At 36.8% G+C, this 20,941-nt stretch overlaps 1 protein-coding gene across 1 annotated transcript; it reads left to right on the top strand.

Annotated features, from left to right (window-relative positions):
• Positions 1 to 473: 473 nt before the first annotated feature.
• Positions 474 to 18,048, top strand: LOC124645487 (protein I'm not dead yet-like). The gene is made up of 15 exons (XM_047185306.1): positions 474 to 484; positions 1,210 to 1,342; positions 1,421 to 1,573; positions 2,132 to 2,247; positions 5,676 to 5,790; positions 6,053 to 6,155; positions 10,389 to 10,449; positions 10,728 to 10,853; positions 11,033 to 11,147; positions 11,870 to 11,985; positions 15,177 to 15,268; positions 15,610 to 15,702; positions 15,820 to 16,013; positions 16,344 to 16,481; positions 17,376 to 18,048. The coding sequence occupies exons 1-15, from the start codon at positions 474 to 476 to the stop codon at positions 17,520 to 17,522; spliced, it is 1,713 nt and encodes a 570-aa protein (XP_047041262.1). The 3' UTR covers positions 17,523 to 18,048.
• Positions 18,049 to 20,941: the final 2,893 nt, after the last annotated feature.

Raw genomic sequence — 20,941 nt, 5'->3', positions numbered from 1 at the left:
TTTCTCTACTTCTTTAATTTTTCATTTCCTGTGTAAATGGTCATTTTTGGATATAACGGCCAACTTGCCCAGTGCCCACCATACTTTGCATATTTAAAATACCCTCGTAAGTCGCTTAGGTATAGTACTTTTTTAGAACTTCTTACTTACGGAGGTTGCTTACGTAGGTAATGTTTACGTAAGCAACAAACTTGTGAAATTGGGGTTATACAAGTTTTCCAAATTATGTTCGCTAGATTACCAAAACGTTTGTGACAGTAAATTTATAAAAATATTTTTCAAGAATACTGACTGGAAATTCTGTCAAATTTTGAATTTAAAATTTAGAAGACAAGCTTATTACAAGCCATCAAAAAACGAAATCGCAATAAAAGTCAAACGGAACTGTGAAAATCTAGTTTATTTTCTTGTGAAATTTTAAAATACTATTTTGCAATATTAAGTTTGAGCATAATTGATGAGAGGCATTAACAATGGCACCGAAGTGAGTAAATAATATTTATTCGTTAGTTATATATACGATCTCACCCAATATAAAATTTTGTAGATGTTTTATGTGAATTTTGCACAAAATCAGTCGAGCGGTTTTCTTCATTTATCTTCTTCTACATTTTTGTAACAAAATGGTGGACTTTATACGTAGCGAAGCACGTGCCACGGGCCACCAGTTATTTCATAAGACTTTTATGGGAAATTATTATCAAATCCATTTCCGGGATTATGCAAAGGTGGTCCTTTTTAAGGCATTCAGCTGTGCATATTTGATGATTTTACAAATTATTCGTAAGTCTCTCACTAAGTCAGTCGCCAGTCTAAGCAATTGGTATCGGGTTGCCCTTGACTGGGTGGAATAAGTCATATAGACAGTCGCTACTTAAGTCTCACTAATGGTTCATGATTTTTAACCGCCCAGCAATTTGAGCCCCGCGCAGGGTTCAGTGTTAATCTTCAGATTATTCTTAAACTAGCGACCCGCTCCGCCTTCGCAGGGGGTAACAGTATTTCCCCACTATTTAATGATATTATTGTACATTAAACCTTTCTTTAATCACTTATCTATTTAAAAAAAAAACGCATAAAAATCGGTTGCGTTATTTTGAAGATTTAATTAAGCGAACAAAGAGACACGGGGACAGAAAAAGCGACTTCATGCGCGAGTCTCAAACGTTGATAAGTAGTAGTAATATTTGAATCTGAATTAATTTTCAGAAAAGACCCTGGTGACCCGGTACTCACGATCGGAGATAAGCTCAAATATTTTATGATCGGACATTGGCGTGGTGTAGTAGTTATAATTACACCAATTATTTTGATAGGTTTGCTGGCTCCTTTCCCAAGCACGGTAAATAAAAAATGTTCTATATGCTTAATTTTCAGATTTTCCTTGTATTTATTGTCGAAACTATTTGGATTTTTGCAGAGATACCAGTGGACCGCTTTCACACTGATTATAATGGCTGTGTTTTGGGTATCGGAGTGCATCCCTCTAGCGGTGACATCATTTATACCCGTCGTGATATTCCCATTGGTTGATGTATCGGACACTCGGACCTGTTGCACTGCCTACATGAATGTGAGAAAAAAAATACAAACATCCGAATTGAGAACCTCCTCCTTTTTGGGAAGTCTGTAAAAAAACTTATGAAAAACAACCTTAGACAATACTTGGTTAAAAACTTCACGTCACACTTTCTTTCTTTTTTTGGATTCAAACGGAAAACTTTTTGTAGTGAACTATCTGCCCGCCGCGGCTCAGCACAGTGCAATTTAATTTTCTGTTTAGTTTTTGAATAACTTTCTGTCATACTTACAAGAACTGTCACGACCCCCGATACATTACGCCACAAAGAGTAATTTTCCAATTTGGAGTAATGTATTTAATTTCACAAATAATGTGCTTTTATACTGGTTAAAAATCAAATTCACTTCAATAGATCCAAATATTTCTCCCTAGAAAACGTCACTAACTCTGAATTTATACTTTACAATTTATTTCACAAATTAGTATACCAAATATAGATTTTCACTCAGACTCGCATTTAAAATGGACTAATGTCTAGGCGCTTTTATTCACAGCCGACATTATTGGTCAATTGTAATAAAATATCTGTATCTGTGTTATTTCTTTTAGGATTCTGTAATGATGTTTGGTGGCAGTCTGATCCTAGCGTACTCAGTCGAACAATCTGGATTTCATAAACGCTTGGCCTATTACACTGTACGATTGATCGGTTATTCTCACTTTAAGTAAGTAATTCAATAAATGTTCAAACATAATTATTAGGTTATTAAAAAGGGGTATGATTTAAGCTGTCACCAATTTAATTCATTTTGTGTTTCTTAAATAATAGGGTTTGCCCTCAAAATAGTAGATTTGTCACCAAAATGTAGTCACCAAACAATATAAAATCAAGTCCACAATAAATTACCGAAAATCATGGAGATATGGGGTCAAGTACCAAATAAATGGTTTTGTATGTATTATAATAGGTTTGTCCTAATAGTATTTAAGCAAACTAATTTAAAGAGATCACCAATAAATCATATATTATATCACTAGAAAATTTCATCATCATCATCCTCCGAGCCTTTTTCCCAATCATGTTGGGGTCGGCTTCCAGTCTAACCGGATTCAGCTGAGTACCAGTGCTTTACAAGAAGCGACTGCCTATCTGACCTCCTCAACCCAGTTACCCGGGCAACCCGATACCCCTTGGTTAGACTGGTATCAGACTTACTGGCTTCTGACCTACCCGTAACGACTGCCAAGGATGTTCAATCACTAGAAAATTTCATGAAGGTCTAAAAATGTAGGGTGGTCGTCATCATCCTTTCAACCAGAGTCTACTACTTAACTGGCCATGTGCCTCCCCTAAGGGTCTTAATTTCCATAGGTATATATATATTTAAATTAAATTTCTAGCTGAATAGTAAATAAAACACTTAATTAAAGTCAAAATAATCAATATTTATTGTTAAAAATAACAATCACTGAATAATCAGCGCTGGTTTGGATTTTGAAGGGCGCCCCCTTTTTCTTTTCTGGCCGATGAGTAAATTTTTTGCTTTCTACAACCCATTCGTTGAGGCCCGAAAGCGCGCCAATTTGTCTCCCTTCCCTTCCTCTTCCCTTTGAACATATTTTCATTAAAATTATAAACTGATGTATTAAATTGGTAACGAATACATTATTTTAATAACTGAACGAAATAAAATGTAACTACTGTATTGGTGACAAAATAACAAATAAAAAGGAATCGCAGTCAGGGATCGATTAATCGATTTATTTGGTGACAGATCTACCATTTTGAGCACCAAGCTATTATTTAAGCAATAAAACTATTATTATTAGAACGAAGTTTATATTCATGTAATGCACTACAATTTTATTGCTAATCCATCTCATTTTTTACACATTATATTAAGGGTAGTATTTAAACGCAAATCAAAAAATATCCTTTTTCTATGCAATAAGATTCCGAATTTCCATCAAAATTACTGATTGCACAGCAAAATATTCAACTCAAAATATTACTAAACACACTACAATTTATTTTCGCAGCGTACAGCGATTTTTCCTAAAGCAAAAGCTTTTTCATCAATGCACAGCTAACAATCTTAATGCACATTATACATGTTAACTCTTTTTCTTTTAAATATAGCTTCTATTTTTATATTATTTACAGCAGTTTTTCTGAATAAAACAGCATTTTATTGGTCACACTCATCTTATTATTTATTAATTCCCACATAATGATATCAGCAAAAAAATATAAAATTAAATACAAAATTGTAATTTATTGAATTATTAAAGCCAGTGATTTATTTATTTTTTTTGCCCAATAGGCACATTTTTAGCTTCTACAGGTGGCGCCACGTACTTGAGTCGGATCGCAAGTCCGATGATATGCTTGCACATATAGTTCTTAAAAAAAATGGGGCAGGTGCATTTTCAGTCATTGTCAGTACTTCCTTTTGGCATACATTTCATATAAGTAGCCATTAAAAGGCAGAACTATCATATTTCAGAATGTTTATAGTCAGAATCATCTTTTGGCATAGTTTTGGAATTTTCATTTTCCTGTAAGAAGCATGCAAACAAGCCTGAAGCATGCAAGCAGGCATGCAGCATGTAAGCAGGCATGCAACATGGAAGTAAGCATGCAACATGCAGCAAGCATGGCTTCTGGCACGGCTCCGGCGCTTCGTGGTTCCGGCGGTCCCATGCGAGCTTATCGTCGCAGATGGTTTTCACGCTCACCACCGCAGCTTCGGCTTGCTGGCCGGCAGGGCCGGCCAGCCTCAGCCGCGTCGGCGAGCGTTAAAACTACCTGCGCCTCAGCTCGCAGGCCGCCTCGCCCCTCCACGCCTACGCGGTTTTGAATTGCACTCTAGGGGTAGGGCAAACAAGACTACGTGGAGTCGGTTTTGCAGCGATTCGTTTTCGTTACTAGCTTCAATTTTTAAAACAACGTTTTTTTTTTAATTGAAGGTTATAATTGGCAATTTGCTAAATAAATTGAATCTAAATAAAATTCTACCATCTTCATAGTACGCTGAATGAGATTTCAGTTAATTTGTTCTGCTTTTAGAAATAATGCAATGTGACAGGGTTTTTTTTGTTATAATAATCATTAAATTTGCCGAGCATGGCTTCTTGAAAATTAAGACAAATATGATGAACAGGTTTTGTTGTACTTACTGGTTAATATGCTACTGGGATAGTTATTTTGCTATGAAATATGGAAAATTTGCTGTGCAGTCAGTATTTAATGCTTGTATGTAGTATTTTTGTACAAGAATAAATTTAACTGTATTGCATTATAAGGAAAAAAGTAATGTCATATTGATGTATAATTTCGAATTATCTGCAGTTTGAGTTTTGTTAAACATTTAGTTTATTTGTAGTGAAGTAAGTTATTTGATGTAAAAAAGAATATAAATGATGAGTATTTATTGATAGGCGATTATTTATTTGATATGCAATTTATAATATCCCTTATATTAACAATAATATGGTAATTTATAACTGGGAACACTCTTTGTTTATCTGAGAACGAAAATATTTCGTGGCGATAGGTCTATTTATTAGGTGATACAACTTGATGACAAATATAAATTTTGGTGACAAAAAATAGTTCCCATTAAAAAGTAGATAACGAATAAAAACTTAATACATAACGTGGCCAGGGTTGGTAAGAAGAACGGAGGAGACGCCATGTAGTTCCTGGGGGACAATAATATGTATTCACAAACATGGAGTCAGAGCATTCTCCGTCGACCCCGACCTTTATACTTTATGCTGTTTGTAAGGAAGTTGAATTGCATAGTTTCCTGGAAAGTCCATAGAAGCGTCAACGTGGCCCGCCTTATTGGACAACGATGTGTTACTCGATATCTCGATGACGCCTGGATGGATTAGGATTTTTTTTTATATTTGTATGATGTGTAGCCGGTGAGTCTACATAATCGTGAAGGGAAAACCACTTCGGTAAGTAGCAACTACCACGTGTTTGGCCTCATCTCATTCCTATTGAGATATTTGCAACAAAATATGTTGTGACCTCCATATTAACCTTTTGGTTAGTAGCCGCCGCAGTCCCCATGGTCGAAAGAGGTAAACGTTCATCATAGTGAATAACTATCGTCTATCGTAATGTTTAAATTTCTTTCAGGTTACTTTTCGCTCTGTGTTGCGTGACTACTTTTGCTTCCATGTGGATTACTAACACTGCAGCTACCACAATGATGGTTCCCATAAATTTCGCATTACTGAAAGTATTTGAGGACGTGAGTATTATTTTGAAAACAGTAGATCATATTCGAAATTATCAAAATAATTTTGCTTCTTTTGTGAGAATTAACAAAACTCCGCCACGGGACTCGTCCCCTAGAATCTAGAAGATGACGATGTGATCTTTTGTCATTTATAATTAAAGTAATAAATATTTTCTGGCTGGCCATTTTGGCTGATGGCACGTGAAAGGTGTGGTAGATTGAATTACAGGGTAATTTAATGATACTTACCTTATATAAAATTGTTTTGTTTCAGCAAAAAGTATTAGTGGTATTTGAAAAGAACGAAGACGGCGAACTCGTCGCTAGCGACTTTACTTCTTGTTACTTTTGTGCGACTACATTTTCAGCAACTGTTGGTAATTATTTTGATTAATTATAATTTGATAATTATATCGTTCTAGCGACCCGCCCCGGCTTCGCAATGAATAACAGTATTTCCCCACTATTTAATGGATGTTTTTATACATATCGGGTGTGTCGTACCTAATCACATTAAATCCTACCACATATACTTTATGATATTCTATGGAGACCGAATATTCCCAATGTCCACCACTTGTCTGGCCACCACTGGGGGACAGCGAGACAACTTTAAAACATTATTCTCGCTGTCCACCACTGGGGGACAGCGTCACAACTTTGTAAATTATTTCCATTCGCCACCACTGGTGGACAGCGACACGGATTTTTAACATTCCCTATGGCCGCCGTAGGGGATAAAGGCACCATTCTTTTGATCCAATTCCCACTGGCCATCAATGTAAATTATTTTATCTAGAGACCATTTGGTTTTTATGCTGAAATCAGTTCCACTGAACTAATGGGACATTTTGTTCTACTATACAGAAGAAGTACAGTCGACGGCCTGGGTGACATCTCGCCGGGTCCGTGGTTATTTGTAGTTGTGATTTTTTTCAGAGCTCAAAATCGATAGCAGTCAGAATAACTTAGATTTTTTTTCATAACTTTCATCAAGAATCAACTGATTTTCTTTACAAAAGTACTAGGAGAGCAGAAATGAAAAGGAACTATATAGTGAGTTAAACTAACCAAAAAACTAAACTATTAAATATTTCTAAATTATATGGTAGGTAAATAATAGTCATATTTTTCAATTAACTTTTATTAAATGTTTCACTTAAGTATTAAAAAAAAACTTTTTACAAAAAAAAGAACCGACTTCCAAAAACACAAAAAAGAAAAAAAAATAACAATTTTTAGGTGCATCGGCCTAGAAGTCGGTGTCTAATGGATGTACCTAAGTTTATTTCGCCACGACTTTTAAGTGATAAGCGTTGTTGTCACTATCCGCATTAGTGCAAAGGTCTCGTCAATACGAATAGTATAAGCCCAAACACGAGGTAGTTTACGTATTCAGTTGTCGAGTTCCCTCGACCTTCTCTGGTCTCCGTCATCAGGACAGCTACAAACCTTCATCGTTGAATAGTGCTATCAGGCATACACTTGAGTGTAAAATTTTTATCCTATGTATGCCTACAACTTTCGAAAGTTGCCCTCGATTTCTCTGGGTTCCCATCATCAGATCCTGACCTGATGACAATGGGACCACCTGTGAAGTATACCATATAAAACAAAAAAAAAATTTGCAAATCGGTCCAGGCGTCTTTGAATAATCGGTGAACATACATAAAAAAAAACGAATTGAGAACCTCCTCCTTTTTTTTGAAGTCGGTTAAAAATGATCCTACGGCTTAGTATAATATAATATAGCTTTGATTGCTTATTTTTTAGTGAAGTGGGTAATTAACCGACTTAATTTTCTTAATAATCTAGAAATTGGCCTTTACAAGACCCATTTGGGTTTCTTGAATTAAACGTAATGTAGGTACTATTCAAAAGCCTTAAACACCACATAGTTAAACAAAAAACAAAAAGTACCTACTTATTAGTTTCTCATAATTTCTAAAAATTGGCCTACAGATATTTGGCCGTTTACAAGTTCCATTTGGGTTTCTTGAATAAACTGATCGCTGTAAACATACTTTTTCTTTCGTTTGTTAGACGGTTCTTTTTTTTTACTTATTTGCATTTTTTTCACAAAGAAAAAACATGCATCTTCTCGAAGAACGCTTAAAGCGTGCATTATATTTGGGTTTTTCTTGCTCATCGCTGAATTTAGTTTGTGGTGCCACCCTTCGACAGCGTTTTTCGTTCGATGCCTTTCCCCAAAAACGCACTAAACTGGTATAAAATCATCTTTTAGCCATTGTACTTCAACGTATTTTCTGAACTTTAAAATATCAGGATCCGTAGTATCCCTGTGCGTTATATATAGCCAACCGTTTCTTATTTCCGTCTCGGGCAGTAATGGAAGTACTGTAGTCAATGCTACCTCTCGAAATTTGAATATGTCAGCAGACGTAAGTTTCAAATCCCGGCCCTTGTTCCATATCGCTTTTTTAAAGTGTGTGTGACATCCTTTAAGTTTAGCTAATAGAAATGTTGCTTTTATGGCCTTCATAGCAGCTTTCTCAAAATCAATTGAAAACTTTGAAGGTTGCCATCCCGGAACTTGACTTTTGATTAAATTGAAAAGAATTGTATAGGATTCCTCATCACGGCGACTCATGTATGCATAAATTAACGGAATTATGTTAGTACTATTTTCAGTACTTCTGAAGTCTGCATGAATCGAGTAAAGTTGAGTGAATGGCTCTGTGCAGCTTTTAAAGGTACCATCACATAAGAAATGATCAATCTCACAGATTACATTTTTGGCTTCTTCAATACAAAACACTACAATTCGGTTGCAGTTATATGAATAGTCTGCTAAAAGAAAGTCCTTATAATCTTTTGGAACTTGGAATTCTTCCACATTTTTGCATTTAAGCCTTTTTATTCCAGCGATTGTATTTCTATGTCGAGAAAGTTATGAAAAAAAATCTAAGTTATTCTGACTGCTATCGATTTTGAGCTCTGAAAAAAATCACAACTACAAATAACCACGGACCCGGCGAGATGTCACCCAGGCCGTCGACTGTACTTCTTCTGTATAGTAGAACAAAATGTCCCATTAGTTCAGTGGAACTAATTTCAGCATAAAAACCAAATGGTCTCTAGATAAAATAATTTACATTGATGGCCAGTGGGAATTGGATCAAAAGAATGGTGCCTTTATCCCCTACGGCGGCCATAGGGAATGTTAAAAAATCCGTGTCGCTGTCCACCAGTGGTGGCGAATGGAAATAATTTACAAAGTTGTGACGCTGTCACCCAGTGGTGGACAGCGAGAATAATGTTTTAAAGTTGTCTCGCTGTCCCCCAGTGGTGGCCAGACAAGTGGTGGACATTGGGAATAATCCTATGGAGACTTGTAAAAAAATAACCTAATCCATTCAGTGGTTTAGCCATAGGAGTCATTTTTCGTTTTCATAATTTAAAACATCATGCGTAAAGCAGAGATAAAGTTAGGAGTATCGAATGTGACCAGTTGTCAGCTGGCAGTTTTTAAGGGAGAAGTTCCGATGTTTGTAATGACTGACTTGGTGTTCTGCCTCCTTTTACTTGCACGCTTAGCCCTGGCGCGCATGTAGAGGTTTTTATACTTTTCTTACAAGAGACGAATCCTAGAAAACTCAGTATAGTAATTATAAATCTTCCTTTCGGAATTTACACTCCATTACACAAATAAACATATCCAAATTACAATAAAAAAAACTAATTAAGCATAAACAGAAACAAATAAAGAATCCGTAGACAATCAGAAAGACAAAAATTACGCTGATTAACATTACCCTGCATTCTGTAACCATTTTTTACACATCGTAGTAGTATACAGCCTTTCAGAAAGTTCTTTTTATTACATAACATATTGCTTTTACATGACTAGTCGGCCGCTGCAGAGACAAGGCAGTGATCGAACCATCGCCGTGAACCCGACCCAACACTTAACTCCGATCCTCCCTAAGTCTAAATGCAACCATGCGATCATTGTTACACTGCACAATATCAACACGAGGGAATACGTTTCGATCCCACAGTAGAGCTACTCCTCGGTATGGCCTCCCTCGCACCATTCCTAGCTCCGTGTTCACAGCAGATATACCATGACTTCCGAATTGATTGTGAATTTTATTTAACAATCCAAGATCGTGGGGAAATAGCCACGTTTCCTGAAGGGCTATTATGTGATGATTATTACAAAAGTGAGCTACTTCCTGTAAAGATCTCTTGAGTGATCTACAATTATATGAGATAAGCTTGATATTCGAACAGTCCATCTTAGTTTTTATTATTAAGCTCGGCGTTGGCTGCTGACCTCTTATTACCGGCTTGATTACGTGCCCAGAACTTCCTGGTTGCTATATTCGGGAAACCACGGAGCGTGGTCCGACACGCCCGTGGCCAGTTTTTTCGCGTTTTTTAAATACTTCAGTAAAACTCTGAAATTCACATTCCTTCTAAATTGAAGAGACGCTTTTATTGATTGATCGTTCATTGCCGGTGGGACAACTGACTAACATTTCAGGTTTAGGTATATAATTTCATTCTACCAAGCACCTTATAAACCATAACATATTTTTGTGAGATGTTACACGCTTTTAATAAATACACAAAACTTTTTCCAGGTGGAATCGGCACCCTTGTAGGGACAGGGACAAATTTGGTGTTTAAGGGATTATTCGTAGTGTAAGTTATTAGTATTAGTCTCCCCTGCTCCACTTACCGACCTCAAATCGCCCGTAATTTTTTTTTTTCATATTTTTTGTCGTAATCTTTTCTCCTTACAATGGGTTTCGTCTAGTACAATTTTTATAGTAATAAAACCACTATCTCAACTTATGATGCGAAAGAAAAATCATACAGCTAAATAAAAATTACGACAGAAAGAATGCACTCGAAAGATAAAAACTATTTCGAAATTAAATTAGAAGATATAAACGTTAAAGTAACCATATTTATTTCAGAGCGTACCCGGACGCACCGGAATATTTATCATTCCCAAAGTTTTCTGCATTTGCAATTCCGTACTTAATATTTTTAGAAGCTGCCGTATACTTTTATATGATTGTCCTCTACATGGGATTCTTAAGGTATGCAACTTTTCATTAAAATTAAAGGAAATGTTTCAAAATGTATGGAGTGATTTGTGTTAATTGTGAAATCTATGGTTTATTACGTACATACATATATTTACATACGGTTAACATTTAAGCTGGATAATACTAAAGATAGTGTATATATGAGACTAATAGTAATATTTTATGTTTAGGCCCCACAGTAAAGTCGCCAAAGCTTCCCACATCCCAGTTACCGCCCAAAAAGCAGCAAAAGCCCAAATTGAATCAGACATCAAGAAAATGGGAAAATTAAGATACTGGGAAGCAGTAAGTCTTCTATTTATTATTATAAGTGTTGTGTTCTTTAGCCAAGCCACAATACATTTTTGTATTATGATTAAGGGCTCCCAAATCCCACACAAAACTACGAACTACGAACTCATCGAACCGCGAATATTTTCGAACTCGCACGAATGCATCGCAAGAACGGTAGATCTCATTCGCATCGCCCATCCCTGCGATATTACGTCGTACTTGGTGACGCCCCTTTTAAGACTTTTCAATATTATTAATAGCTCATTCTAAAATAATAAAAAAATATATCATCACATGATTGGGCTACACTTGACACTTCCTCCGCGTAAACTAACCGCTTATCGGCATGACGCTCGGTGATTGAGGTTTCCGATCTGGAAACTTTTCCCTGAACATGGCTCCACATAGGCTGTTTCAACCGATGGCATACAGGCGGGCCATCTCCACCAACTCGACATTAGTGTAATTGTCCGTCATGTAGCACTTTGTACCTACGTCTCAACGATATCCCGATAAGCGGAATTTGCAAGGCGGACGTCTGCTGCGGCGACATCATAATTTGCAACCACCGCGACGAGGACCGAACTCTGATCGCACTGTAGAAGTATTAAAATCATAGCTTTAGCTGTACCAGTTTGGGTCATAGGCAGGATAACAGATTTATTTGTGGCTTTACATTTTTGTTTTTTGTAAAAGTTTTAATAGAAATTCTAAATATTATATTTGATTCGCAGATGGTACTTCTCTTGTTCGGAGGTGCAATGATTGCATTCTTCTGCCGATCTCCACAACTGTTTCCAGGCTGGGCCGATATAATTCAAGATTACTATAAAATTAAAGATGCGAAATTGTGAGTACTAATAACGCCGTACATAAGTATTTAATAAGCATGGCGACTAGAGCCAATAATGGCGTGCATTCCGTTTTGAAGCTGCTCTTGTAATCATTTCATTTCGTTATATTTGTTCTAGTCTGTGTTTTGACATTTGTAGGTAAGACAGGTAGGTACTTATTATTGTATTTCAGTATGTTGCGAACTTGCGGCCTAATCTAGAGAGCAAAGTACCCAAAAGCATAATTAATATTATCTTTGAGAACGATATTTAGTTAACAATTGGGATCGATGCGGACTCCTATTATCTAGACCGAATTGCATCCGGCCTTTTATATTTGACAGGAATTATATTTAATTAATTGATCCTGTATGCATTTACAAATGAGGATTCTAGAGCCACATTAACACGCCATTTCACCGAAGACCTGCCAGAAGTCAGCAGTGGCGAAATCGAGATCGCTCTGAGACAGCTCAAAAATGGAAAAGCCCCTGGTGAGGATGGCATTACAACAGAGCTATTAAAAGCAGGAGGAAACCCCTTACTGGGGGAGCTCCAGAAGCTTTTTAATGCCGTCCTGTTTGAAGGGAGAACTCCAGAGGCGTGGAGTAGGAGTGTTGTCGTCCTGTTCTTCAAAAAGGGAGACAAAACCCAGCTGAAGAACTATCGACCCATTTCCCTCCTAAGCCACGTCTATAAGCTGTTCTCAAGAGTGATCACGAACCGACTTGTGCGAAGGCTCGACGAATTCCAACCACCGGAGCAGGCCGGGTTTCGGAGCGGATACGGCACCATAGACCACATCCACACAGTGCGGCAGATTATACAGAAGACCGAAGAGTATAATCAGCCCCTGTGTCTAGCATTTGTGGACTATGAGAAGGCCTTTGACTCGGTTGAAATCTGGTCTGTTCTGGAGTCCCTGCAGCGTTGTCAAGTAGATTGGCGATACATCCAAGTGATGAGATGTCTCTACGAAGCCGCTACAATGTCCGTCCAAGTACAGAATCAGCAAACAAGGCCCATACCGTTGCATCGAGGAGTGAGACAAGGGGATGTTATTTCCCCGAAACTGTTCACTAATGCAATGGAGCATATCTTCAAGACGCTAAACTGGAAAGGACGCGGCATCAACATCAATGGCGAACACATCTCTCACTTGCGATTTGCTGACGATATCGTCATCATGGCGGAAACGCTGGCAGGACCTACAACAGATGTTAAACGACCTGGCTGAATCTTCTCTACGCATCGGCCTACGGATGAACTTGGACAAAACCAAGGTCATGTTCAATGAACATGTTCTACCGGAACCGATTGCGATACACGCGTTCGGAAATATGTATACCTCGGGCAGACATTGCAGTTAGGTAGAAACAACTTTGAGGACGAGGTGAATAGGAGAATTCAGTTGGGAATGCAGCCCGCATTTGGGAAGCTACGTCGAGTCCTAACATCGTCGATCCCACAGTGACTAAAGACAAAAGTCTTCAATCAGTGCGTCCTACCTGTCATGACTTACGGAGCCGAAACGTGGACACTGTCGGTACGGCTGGTTCACAAGTTTAAAGTCGCTCAGCGGGCTATGGAAAGGGCTATGCTCGGCATTTCTCTGAGGGATCGCATCAGAAATGAAATAATCCGTCAGAGAACCAAGGTCATCGACATAGCCCACCGAATCAGCAAGCTGAAGTGGCAGTGGGCTGGCCATATTAGCCGAAGAACCGATAACCGTTGGGGTAAACGAGTTCTAGAGTGGAGACCACGCCTCGGCAAACGTAGTGTAGGACGTCCTCAGGCACGGTGGAGTGATGACTTGCGCAAGACGGCTGGCAGGAGCTGGATGCGAGAAGCCGAAAATCGATCTCAGTGGCGTGCACTTGGAGAGGCCTATGTCCAGCAGTGGACTGCGATAGGCTGATGATGATGATGCATTTACAATACACATACACAATAGATAGTACTACTAAGAAATAAAACGAGGACTAAAAGACATTTTAATTTCCAATCACAAGACAGGATATTTCTTAAGGAACCTACCTAAAATGTCTTTATTTATTTATTTATTTATAGGGGGAAGTCCCCCAGTGACGGACACCTAAGGTTATTTATAAATAAAACAAAAAATAGTTAAAGAAATGTTTATTAAATTATGATTTATATAAGATAACAAAGTTAGAAATCAAATTAAATTAACAAAAATGCAACCCCTGCTAAAAACTAATTAATACTATCAATCAAACTTTGGTAATCAAAAATGTAATTTTGAAAAGTGGCACCTAGTACCGGACGGCTATTTGTGCCATACCCCTATCACCGGAAATTTCAAATTAACCAGCATCGACCACATATATAGCCATCTTCACACTCTAGAATGTCTTCACATGCTTCATGTATCCACCTTCGACAGGATGAGCACTGGATCCAGTCTTCTAAGCAAACTACGCAAATTGTCTCAGTTCTTTTGACATAAGCTTATCAATAGCAGCTTGTAAGCTCTGTGGCTCCCAGGATCCTTTCTTTTTCTTCTCTACCATTTTAATTATATTCTTTCTTCTATAATTTAAAACAAAATTAAGTACCTAATTAGAATAAATGACGTAAATTCTCACAAGAAATATTCATGTGTTTACTGTCCGGCGCTAAGGGACGACTTAGTGTCCGGCGCTAAGGGACAGACATTTTCGTTCATTAGGTGGTACCCAGTAAAATTATTTAAAAGATTTAATAATATTCTACCATTTTACGCATAACAATCAAGTATTACTTTTATCTTTAAATACCACTCAAATGTAAATGCATCAATATACTAGAATTACTTACATTGATATTTAGCTGTCGCAGTGATTTCGCACCTAAACCAGCTAACGGTTGCTCCTGCCGTGGTAGTGTGCATCACAGGTGAGGTGCGGCGCGTGATCCTGTACCTGTGTGCCCCCCGCGCCCTTTTCACTTGTATTTTGAATCGAATAGATTTATACACGCTTAAATAATACGAGTGTCCGGCGCTAGGTGCCGCCCGGCGTTACGGGACTTCCCCCTACAGCATATATATAAATAATCTATAACTTTAGTAACATATTCATTTCCAAACAATATAGATCGCATTCATTCATTCAACAGCTCGTTGGAGGTCGTTAGAAAGTAGGATAGAAACTACATACATAGATTTCAGGACGAACTTCTAAAACTTAATGTTTTTTTACAGTATTCGCGATTCAGCTTGCGCCATGTTAGTTGGATTCTTAATGTTTCTCCTGCCAAGAGACTTGTCTTTTTTCAAAAACTTTACTGCCAAATGTATGTATATTACTCGTTTTACGGTTTTTTTTACATAGTACAGTTTTTATAGTGGTTCAGTTTCAATAATAGTCTTTATGGTGGATCAGTTGCAATAATAGAACACCATGGCGAAATGCCAGGTTTCGCGGACGAGGTACGTTAATGGCGGCGCCCTCATAATTTGATAACCTCATTTTTTTTTAATCCGCCAGACGTTTCATCATTTTTCAAATTACAAACTTAGTTCAGAAATTATTTTATTAATGAAATTTGTAATTATAATTATTCTAAAACTGTTTAACCATTAAGTTCAAAATCATTTTCCCAAAAAAGTATTTATAAAGTTTTTCTTTTTGAAGTTAAAGAAGACCTACCAAAGGGGAAGACGTTGAGCGTTTTGGATTGGCCAACACTGAACAGAACAATGCCTTTTGCATTCAGTTTTCTGTTAGGTTAGTATGTAACAAATGTAACCTATATGACGTTTATTTGTTGGTCGATCAGTGTGCATTTTTGATTCTCACACTTCGTCACATTTTCGATCCATCATGATCTATTAATATTTTCAGGTGGTGGTTTTGCATTGTCAACTGCAGCCAGAACCTCTGGTTTGAATGCTAAGCTTGGCGAGTCGATGCAAGCCCTAAAGGATTTACCAAATGGAGTTGTGATTTTAATTATAATCATCGTTGTTGTGCTAGTAACCAACTTTGCTTCGAACGTGGCTGTATGCAACGTTTTTACACCAATAGCCATGCAATTGGTAAGTGGAAGTCTGTAATATATTTTTTTATTTTTTTTAATAATATCGGGACACCTTTTCACACACGGTCGGTTAGCCCCATGGTAAGTTAATTAACTTGTGTTATGGGTGCTAACACAACTGATAAACTACACATAGCTACATATATACATATTTATAAATACATATTGTAACACAAATGTCGACCGAGCCGGGAATCGAACCCGGGACCTCAGGTTCGGCAGTTCGGCATGGTGACCATTGCGCCATCGAGGTCGTCAAAATGCATAAAAAACATTCTAAGACATCTGTATACTTTCTTGTAAATAACACCTTTAATTTTTACTCCAGGCAAAGGAAATCAATCAGAACCCGCTGTGGTATGCCATCTGTTCGGGATTTGCCGCCTCTTTCTGTTTTATGATACCAGTTGGCACTCCTGGAAATCTTATAGTACAGAGTTCTGCAAAAGTGCCTACAGGCAAAATGGTAACATTCATCTATTGCATAACATTATACAGCGAAATGTGTTTTTCCGGTTCCATTAATGTCACTCGTCATAATGAGGTTCAATCCATTTTTATTCATATCATCTTTCAGGCAATACATCCATCTTTTCTTAAGTTTGCCTCTCCCTCTATCCATCTAAATTAATACTTAACACACACTGTGTCATCCCTTCTCATTACATGCCCATACCATCAAAACTTCTAATATTTTCTGATACGTGGGGCAATGTGTATAATCATACCTCACCTTATCTATTGTGTCATACCACACATCCGTCTCCACATTCTCATTTCAGCCATCCCTCTCTTTTAACATATAATAATAAGATATTCACAGATAGAGAAGCTTCTAAGATATTCATAGATAGAGAAGCTTCTTCTAGTAAATAGTTAGAATTAAGTGGATAATTTCCAGAAACCGAGGGATTTATGTTAGCGGTACAAGACCAGGTTATGGACACGAAAAACTATAGAAAATACGTAATTAGAGATAGCACAATGAGACGACCTGAGAAATGCCACAGTAAACCGGAAACTATTCAACATATCACAGGAGCGTGTAGCACACTAACACAAAACAATTACACACACAGACACAATCAACTCGTCAATATCATACACCAAAAACTAGCAGACAAATACAGACTCACGTAAGACCCCATACACACCATATTATAAATATTCACCAAAATCAGTGGACTTTTGGGACCCGATTTGCCGCACCTACTCGCATCCGAAAGTTCACCCGCCCACTTCACAATTCTATGTAGCATATGTTCTATTTTCTATGTAGCATACTCCCAACCATAACGAAAACTAAACTTTTTCAGTTGTTGTGTAATGGAAATCCACTATTATAAGCTTTGTTTTTCAGATTGTAGCTGGATTTGGACCGTCCGTTACCACTATTATTATATCGTGGTTTGCTATTTACCTTTGGGCACCTGTTATTTGGCCAGACTTGTATTTGATGCCAGGTTGGATCACGGGCAAGACAGCCCCCCCGGCTGAGATTTTATAAGATTACTTCACTGTTAAGTTTATTCAATAAGGTTTGAGTAACTATAGTTTTACTTTATAATAATATAAATGTGGAAAACATATGCGTAGTTGCAGTATGACTACGATGGCCTCGCCAAGTTATCCAACGAGATAGCCAATATATCAATGGGATCACCACTAAATCTAAATTGACTAGGATTTCTTTTGCTTACGTCGTATCGATAAAGGACTTAGTAATTTCATCATAATGGTGTTATGCCAATTTTCATCTTTCTGTGAATTTATACAAGTGTCGACGTGTATTTAGATTGGGCTCTTGGGCTTAATTGGGATGTTGCTCTTTCTGAACTGTTTCGTTGGTGACATTTTATGGTACATTTTTTCGGCTGGTGTCATTATAATGTAGGTAATTTATAAATGTTTGATCACATCATAAAAAAATTGTAATAATTTGGCGACGTTATTGTAACGTAAAGCATATCTAGTTTGTTTGATGATTCCGCATAAGTTTTGTTTTTCAATAAATAAAAATACATTGCATTTTATCAAGTTTGTTTTACTTGAGCGTTTTCGCATTATCCGATCCGATATCGGTCATGTCATACATTCCGGACCCACCATACCCCTGGCCATCCCCTTGAGGATAGGCTGGGACTAAACCACACCACAACAAGTCAGGGTCAGGATGACTGGACCAAGAGAGATTTTTGAAGTTTGAGCAATACCAAGGTTTACTTGGTACCTATTTGATACTATTTGGTACCAGACATCAAATAATTCGTACCTCGCTTTAGAGGGAAAACTATTACGAGGAAAGTGGCCAGCCATTTTGACATCAGAATGGCTGGACCAAGTAAACTTCACCTAGTTGTTAGTGCTATATCTAGTTCGTCGTTGCATTAAGTAGGTACCTCATTGCTACCTCAACATATGTTTTACTTATTTTTTTCAATAAGCCAAAAAAAGTTACACTTACGGCCAGTTTCTTCATCAAAAGTTAAAGTTAAAGTAATGTCTAAAGTAAAAGTAACGGTCAAATACGTTTTTTCAAGGCTAAAGTGACAGCAAAACTAATAGAAAAATTGAATTTGACCGTTACTTTTGCTTTAGACATTACTTTGACTTTTACTTTGGCTTTAACTTTTGATGAAGAAACTGGCTGTTAGAAGGAATTTTGCATGTAATCTGGAGCACGTTGATAAAATTTGTTGACATTGACAAAATTTCAGAAAAAATGTAATAAACACCATTGAAGATAATATTTCAATTCTAGAGGAAGTGAATCATCATAACATTCCCATACATTTCCACGCCTACAATGTGCTTTATAGTGACTCGACTCCAATTCAAACGACATGATGCCATCACATGAAAGTCGACGGCATTGAGTCATTTCCATATTGTCGATGAGTGAACTTGCAGCTTCTTGAATATCAGCTACACTTTTATCATGCAAACGTAAGACTGACACTTTCCTGATTATTTATAGGACAGTCCAAGTTATAGTTCGGCCATTCAGAGAATGCGTTCCTGACACGTCGCGATTGAACTGACGACGTAACTTTGCAATGGCGTTGCAGTTACGATAAAAATATTTTTGCTGGTTGTTTACCGTTTTAACAATTGAGGAGCATTAAAACAACATTATTATATCAATAATCAATGAATGTTATAATTTTGTGCCAAACTGAGTGTCAAATAACTTGGTAAACAATATTTTTCTAAATCTATACTGCGCTATTACAAGGTTATGTCAGCGGTTTATATTTTGTAGTGCTGTGCTAAAAATAACAGGCAAGTATCGTAATCTGTTCTTATACAGTTATAATATAAAATAATACGTTTTGATTTTCTTTTTAAGAATTGGAAAATAATGGACTATAAGACTTAATTATAACGTTTATGAAATATAAAAATAAAACTATGACCAAACCGCATTTTTATACTTAGATTAAAAATGGTAACCCCAAATGGCGTTATGGGCCGCCATTTTGTGACGCTAAAACAGTCGTCCGTTGTCGTTTCGTGCGCATAGACCACGTTTTTCAAGTGTTTTCGATCTTTTTTTATTTGATTACCCGGCTTTTGTTAGACCGAGATATCAGGATTGATTCTGTTATTGATAATAATATAATTATACATGTAGGCGAAGATGATGATGAAGACACCACCTCCTCAAGCAAATCGGAGTCTGATTAATATTCTGTTCGCACATTCAATTCAATGTACTTGTAACAAAGAATAAATAAAACAATTTTATTATATAAATATTACCTTTTTTTGGTTTCCACTTAAATAACTAAAATATAAAACAAATGATTCCGCCAATTTAAAACGAAAATAATCTTAAAATAATGCGGCGGTTCATTTTGAAGGAACTGTAACGAACTCAGTGTTATGTTGTGCCCATCACTAGTCGTGACTAACTGATAGGTGTCAGGAACGCATTCTCTGAACGGCCGAAGTATAGTACATGACATTTTTTCATCCGCACTGTAAAGGCAGCAGTCAATCTGAATTTTATCAAAAATATATAATTCACAATCTATATCAGTCACATCATCAGCATTCACAATCTATATCAGTCACATCTCCTCTTTGAACGTTTTTGAAATATTTTTTGGCAATAGATCTTATTTTATATGCTTGTTCTCCGCTGTTTTTGTCACTCATTGTTCTTATTAGCTGACATAGCAAATGGTCACTCTGTATCTTTGGAGTTATGCTTGATCGATCTTAACTTTTTCTTTTTGTTCGATTACCTTAACTGACTTTTTTGTTTCATTTTTTTGTGATATTTAAGTTACTGTTCGCGATCTTCACCAGTCAAAAATGCTAAATGTTTGTTAATAAATTCGTCTATACGTAACCTTTGAGAGTTTGTAATTTTTTTCCTTTAATAAATGCGGGGAAGTAGTATACGTTTTCATAACTCCCAAATTTATTGTCATCGCTAAGAGTAATATTATTTTTTTTCATAAAACCATGATGGAAGTTTTGCACCAGGTAAAATTATGTTTCCACTTTTAGTTATGTTGCATTTCAAAAAATCTTGAAATACTTAGATCTTCAACACTTGTATTCAATTTATCATTTTCATTAATTTCCATATCGTTAACACCAAAGGCACTCAACTTTTTAAGTCTGCTTTTGGCGCTTTCACATCTTGTCATGATGTCATTGTTATTCATACCATCTCGTTGATTTAAACATGCTTTTAAATATTCGCCGGAGTTTTTAAGTTTAATGAGGCACATTATATAAAAAAATTGACTCTGATGCCGGTATATCTAAAACATGATAAACGAAATATTTTTTTTTTATGAAATTACTCGTGTCAATTCGAATGTAACACACATCAATAGCTTCTTGACTTTCCTCTAATAGTCTGTAGGAATTTTCTGTTCTTAACTGTTTTTTCTTTGTAGCTAAACCTCT

This window comes from Helicoverpa zea, chromosome 31 (genome assembly GCF_022581195.2).
Source record: "Helicoverpa zea isolate HzStark_Cry1AcR chromosome 31, ilHelZeax1.1, whole genome shotgun sequence".
In the NCBI taxonomy this organism is placed as follows: domain Eukaryota; kingdom Metazoa; phylum Arthropoda; class Insecta; order Lepidoptera; family Noctuidae; genus Helicoverpa; species Helicoverpa zea.
The sequence above is the reverse complement of the archived record's forward strand: the minus strand, read 5'-3'. Positions and strand labels throughout refer to the sequence as shown.

What these genes read in the sequence shown, in the direction of transcription:
- LOC124645487 (XM_047185306.1), top strand. An exon ending in TACATTTTCAGCAACTGTTG is followed by an intron (nt 6,156 to 10,388) that starts GTAATTATTTTG and finishes AACTTTTTCCAG; the next exon opens with GTGGAATCGGCACCCTTGTA. An exon ending in TTTAAGGGATTATTCGTAGT is followed by an intron (nt 10,450 to 10,727) that starts GTAAGTTATTAG and finishes TATTTATTTCAG; the next exon opens with AGCGTACCCGGACGCACCGG.